Source organism: Fulmarus glacialis, unplaced genomic scaffold (assembly GCF_000690835.1).
Source record: "Fulmarus glacialis isolate BGI_N327 unplaced genomic scaffold, ASM69083v1 scaffold9127, whole genome shotgun sequence".
NCBI classification, from domain to species: Eukaryota; Metazoa; Chordata; class Aves; order Procellariiformes; family Procellariidae; genus Fulmarus; species Fulmarus glacialis.
This window is the reverse complement of record NW_009223764.1, coordinates 1-5690: the sequence shown is the minus strand read 5'-3', so window position 1 is coordinate 5690 and position 5690 is coordinate 1. Positions and strand designations below refer to the sequence as shown.

General features: G+C 44.4%; 1 protein-coding gene across 1 annotated transcript; it reads left to right on the top strand.

Moving 5' to 3' along the window:
- Positions 1-2140: 2140 nt before the first annotated feature.
- On the top strand, positions 2141-3961 carry RFESD (Rieske (Fe-S) domain containing). Its single transcript, XM_009581909.1, has 4 exons — positions 2141-2218; positions 3069-3249; positions 3338-3372; positions 3602-3961. The coding sequence occupies exons 1-4, from the start codon at positions 2141-2143 to the stop codon at positions 3893-3895; spliced, it is 588 nt and encodes a 195-aa protein (XP_009580204.1). The 3' UTR covers positions 3896-3961.
- Positions 3962-5690: the final 1729 nt, after the last annotated feature.

The window sequence follows — 5690 nt, the reverse complement described above, 5'->3', positions numbered from 1 at the left end:
GGCGGGGGTGTTTTTCCCTTTCCCCAAAGGAGGAAAAGGAGTTGGAGCAGGGTAGAGCGATGAATTACTGTGACTGATAAACCCAGCTGTATTTCTAGCTGGAAAACGAATCCTTTCGCTGCTCCCAAACCCCTTGGACTGTCGTTCCCGCCAGCCGGCACTTGAGTGCAGGGACGCCTCTATCCAGCACGGTGCGCGGTGACTCAGAAAACGTCAAAGCAGCCAAACTCTTAAGAAAACATTAGGAAAAATCTAGTAGAAAATCAACCTAAAACGCGTACGTGTATGAATAACCTTTTTTCTTTTTGATAGCAATGTTTTTACTTCCGTTGGTTGGTGCTGCTCTGGTAGCTGGTTAGTAGCTCAGGATTCTGTCATGGGACCCGGGGGGGTTGTGTGGGCCATTGTACTCCGTGTCTTGTTTGAATGGGTGGTTTTAATACAGTCATCAGCCTAGAAAAAACAGGAGCAAGGAAAACTGGTAATTATTTCACCTTAGGTAGAGTGCGATGGAGAGTGCGTTTCCCAAGGCGCTGTGAGAGGGCAGGCAGACAAATGGCCATTTTAACACGCTTTTGATAGGCAGGTGACACTCACCAGCTCAGCTATCCCCTGATCCAGGCTTAACGCCTGTGGCTGTGCTGTTTAAAAAAAGGGAGGAGAAAGCAGGTCTTCGTTCGCACTGTCCAGGTGGCAGCAAGCTGGGGGCTGAGGTGGAAGAGGAGAAGGTCACGTTGGGTGAAAACTGCCTCGGAGGTCTATTGCCCTTCCCTTATGCTGGGTCCTGTCCCAAATTCAGGGAACTCCTCTGGGCAAGAAGCTGCTGCCTCCTTTGGGGCTTTCAGTGCCTCCTGGGCTGCTCTAGCCTGAAGTCTCTCGTTTTCTGTTCGTACTTTGCAGGTACATGTCCACTTCACGGATGAGAAAGTGGCCAACAGTAGGCCTGCAGTAAGAGGCTCTAGCTGCAGGTCTTTTGTGATGAGGAGTCCTTAGCTGTGCTCGTTTTCTAAGGGAACAAAGTCTTTTGCCATCATGCGTTTAGCAAACCCATTAGCGTATTAACAACTGTACGGTGCCTCGAGGGCTTTCTTCCGGAGGACCAGATGTGCCAAGGCAGTTCTTAACCTGCAGTTGGTGGTAGATAAGCGCGGAAGTCTTGACTGTGAAATGAAACCGTTGGCTATTGATTGCCTACGCCAGCTGGGCCACGTAGGGTTCACAACGTGCTGACAGGCTGAGCCAGGTTTCAGGCTGGGGTGCCTGGATAATTTATGCATACAAAATCCAGGCTGACTGTAGAAATGTCATCATTAAATGAACTGGAGGCCTGGTGCCAAGTGTTATTTTAATACTGGTCTGCACATACATATATATATGTGTGTGTCTGTGTGTCTGTATCTCTGTGTGTGTATTTATATAGATACACAATTTTTTAGAGGTGTCTTTATAAGAGTATTTCTAACTACAGGCATTTTAAGATTTTGGCCGATTTGGGAAGTTTATACACAGAGTTGGCCAAAAGGTGATAGTAAAAAACTGGGGATTTCCTACTCCAGTTCTTGTGGTTAGTTTGCTAAACACTGTGCTCATTTTCTGAAGAAAGTAAGCGTGAATGCCTTATGGGATGGTCCTGTGAGCCTGACAGTGACGTTTCACTTTCTAGGTAAGACTGGGTGGACGTTCCTGTGAACTGGAAAGCAGAGAGCCGGTCCTTATGGTTGATCACGTGCAAATCAGATAACGACTGGCCTTGAAAGCGCCGCACTATTATTTACACCAGTCTTCCCGGTGTAACACGCAGTTGCTGATCCTAAATAAACACGTAACGTAACGCGGGACTCCGAGCAGGGTTTCGGTTCGGCACGTCCCGCTTGGAGGAGGCGGTGATGGCACGGGCTGATGGGGAGGAAGGCGGCAGGAGGAACCCTGAGGTCTCTTCTTCTGTTATCAGGCCAGCCCCAGCGCGTCCCTGCTCCTTATCAGTCTGGGCAGAGCTGGCTCCTGCCCACTGAGCCTCTATACATCCCGCCTCTGGTGCTATAGGGGCCGGCCCCACTGCACGTAAAGAGGGGCTGCGACACACACCGTTACGTATGGGAACAAGGCAGGACAGTTGCGACAGGCAGAGCGAAGAGAGGCAATGCTGGACCTCGTTATTCTGAGCCTCCATTTCTTCATCTGCTTTCTCATCTCCGTTGCGATCTGGCGTGGACCTAAGGTATGGTGTGGCTTGCTGCCACGCTGCTCTTCGTGGCCCCGCACCCCTCTGCCGCAGGGTGCCCCCGCCCGCGGCTCCCCTTTGGCCTCGGCACGTACAAAGACTGTTTTTTAGCCTGACTTTTTAGAGGAAGTGAGGGTTGTACGGTTGTACTGGGTACTCGGAGGGAACTGGAACACAGTGGCAAATGTAATAGGAAGGCAGGTTTTGTGATAAAACTAGTTACGTCCTCTGCTGCGAGAGGGAGAGGCTGTTGGACGTTTGAAATATGTAAGAGGAGGAAGGGAAAGGCAGACACATTTGCTAAAAAGCCCAGGTTGAATACAGCTTCTGAATAAACAATTTTTTTCCCTTTTGTAGATGGTATTTTGATTTTTCTATCAACTTACATCAGTTTGTATTTCTAGCCAGAATATTATTTAAAGAGTATTGGATTTACATGTAAATGCTGCTGTTTACCCATTGCATAGCTAAATAGTACAGTATTTTACATGTAGCATCCTTGTGGTTTTTTGCATGTTGCTTTCCCAGGGATATGGTGATTGAAGTGCAGAGTAAATGAATAGTGATTTAGAATTTATCTCGCCACAGCCTCAGGTATCAGGTTTGCAACAGCTGGTTTTCCTAGTCCCTAGTTGTGTTAGTGAACTCGTTGGCCAAACTTTATCACCAAACCCATGTGCTTTGCTTCGTGTGCGTGTTGATAGTCTTTTACTAAAACTTCTGTTCTTTCACTTCACGTGTTAAATGGGTTGGGGTTTTCTCCGGGACAGAGACACCCATTCTACATGTAGAAATTCAAACAAAAACTGTTTCATAAGGTGGCTTTTTGAATTTTTTGTGTTTTAAGGATGTGGATTTGTGCAGCTCAAGCACAGGAACAGTTGAAACGGAGCCAGATGGTCTTATATTAATTGGCAAAGAGGATGACATAAAGAGGTCCCAAAGAATAACAGCCAAAGTCAATGGCAGAGAAGTTGTTGTTTTCTACCATGAAGGGAAATTTCATGCTATGGACTCTCGCTGCTACCGTAAGATATTTGCACATATGATCTCAATGTATGCAATTAAGCATAAAATCTGCTGCATAAATTAATACTCTCTTCTACCATGTTTCAGATGAAGGAGGCCCTTTATGTCTTGGAGAAATAGAGGTATGTAAGCAAAATAAAAATACTGTAGGGGCATAGAGTCATATAAAATCTCTAACGCGTTTTTTTGAATTCTTTTATCTGAACATAATATCGAAAGAAATGTATATATATGTAAAATAGCTTACAGTTATACAGCCAAATCAGCAGGCATGTCTTTTGGCCTACAGATTCTTCCAGGAGAAGAATCAGAAGCCAATAACTTGCTATTTTTTCTTCTTCTTCTTTGCAGGATATCAATGGTCAAGCATGTATTATTTGTCCTTGGCATAAGTATAAAATCACTTTGGAAACAGGAGAAGGATTATATGAAGGAATAAACCCTTTGGAGCCATCACCAACACCACAGTGGCAATCAAAAGGAGTCAAACAAAGGATTCATAAAGTCACAATAGACAATGGAAACGTTTATGTGAGTCCTCCAGATTTGTCTGTAAGCTTTGACTCTGATTATTTTGCTGATAAGTACAAAAATAGTGGTGATTTAGCTATGGAAAAACAAAGCAACTCACCAGCAGCAGAGTAAGTTGTGGCCAGAAAGCAGAATCCTGGTGAATGCACCAACGAAGAACCATTGTGAAATAAAAATGTACTGCGGCCATAAAGATTGTCTCCAGATTAAATTCTAGTGTTAATGTTATGTTAAAGCATTGAAACATGTAGAATTTAGTAAGATTAAGAAGCTCTGCATTGTCAGAAATGTGACTGATCTTGTGCCTATGATTTTTTTTTGCACTTGTGTTTCAACAAGACTTATTTACAGCAGAGTGCTTCGTAATATTTGATATTTTAGAAATCCCATTTTGCTAGAACTGTTTTAATTTTTAGGGGGTATGTAGTATATTACTACTTATAAAACACATTACATAGTTTCAGGTAAATAGTTAGGTGTAAAGGTTGTGTTTATATACTTAACTGTTTATACTTAAAATGCCTTCGGTATAAATGACATGGAAGATTTTAACTTTTTAGATATGTGAGCAATCTCTGGATGTTTATTAAATGCCACAAAGAGAACTACAATACTTGAGCGTATTTTAGTGACCTTCTTTTTTATGCCCATTTGTGTATATTACTACCGTGATTCCATAGAAGTATTTATTTTCCTTCTCATTGAACTCCTTTTGGTAGTTCATCAAATAATGTGACAAGCATTTGTCATGTATAGCTTGTTCTTCCTGATTCTGTTGGGTATAAAACCCTGATACATAAAGTAGTGGCTCTTGTTTGTTTGTTTTTATTTATTGTAAATACATTTTTATACATTCCTTTGAAAAAATGTGCTTTCAGTTTAGAGCCAAAAGTTGGGTTTCTCTTCGTGCATTCACTGTATAGCACCAGCTTTGCCTCGATAACCCCTCTGAGAAAGTCTCCCTCCCCGCTGTGCTGCGTGAGGGGCGGGCTGGGCTCTGGGACACGGAGCGTTCTCCTGCCCGGCCCGCGGGGTCCGGAGTACAGAGGTACTGTGCGAATGCTTAGCATCCTCTTGCATGGCTGCAACTGCATGGCTGCAGCTCTTTGGGGTGCATCTTTGGGTGATTTGTTGGCTGTTTGCAAAGTTCGGTCGTAACTGGGTTCCGTTTGGAGTGGCGTGGTCTGTAAGTTTCTCTCATGCATGCAGTGGTTTGTCTTGCTTTTAATGAGCAAGGATGAGTAGGTCTGTGTCAACACCATTGTTCACATAAATGTATTAGAAAGTAGTGAGGCACAGGGAAGTATCAGAGGAAAACATCTGTGCTCGAGTGATCACAATGAAAAGAGCAAAGCACACAATCAGTTTATTTCACCGCATTTAAATTTAGATGTCCACCTCTGACCATGCCTCCTTACCTTGTTTTTGAGGCTGATAGGGAGAAGTGGCACCTTCAAGGTGCTGTTGAGCTGAGCTGTTTCAGTTTTGTATTTTAGAAGAACCACAGCACAGAAATGCTTTTCTCCTCCTCCTCTCGCTGACCACTGTCCAGCCAGTGCCAACGAGATCAGATGCAAATCCTGCCTTCTGTCGGATGAATCACATCTTCATCATCTGCTGGAACATGCTGTTATTTACTGACCAGTTCTGTGGGGTTGGTTGGTTGGTTTTTAAAGGAATTGGTTTTTAAAGGAACGTATAACCTTCTCTGTCTCACTCCGCTTGCAGCCACAGGGTAGATGGCAGGAAGGCAAGCAGCTGGGGAGGTGACACAGCTGATACTCCAAGGGGCCTGGAGCTCACGTCGTGCGGGTGGTGCAGAGGGGGATGGAGAATTGCTTCCCTTCCCTCCCTCCTCATCCAACTACCTGCACCTGCGGTCAGACTTAAGCATTGATGTCTTGTCCTT

Bases quoted from the DNA above. Each gene is read 5' to 3' on its own strand.
- RFESD (XM_009581909.1), top strand. From the start codon at position 2,141: ATGCTGGACCTCGTTATTCTGAGCCTCCATTTCTTCATCTGCTTTCTC. The intron at 3,250-3,337 runs GTAAGATATTTG...ACCATGTTTCAG, and splicing joins TATGGACTCTCGCTGCTACC to ATGAAGGAGGCCCTTTATGT. The intron at 3,373-3,601 runs GTATGTAAGCAA...TCTTCTTTGCAG, and splicing joins TATGTCTTGGAGAAATAGAG to GATATCAATGGTCAAGCATG.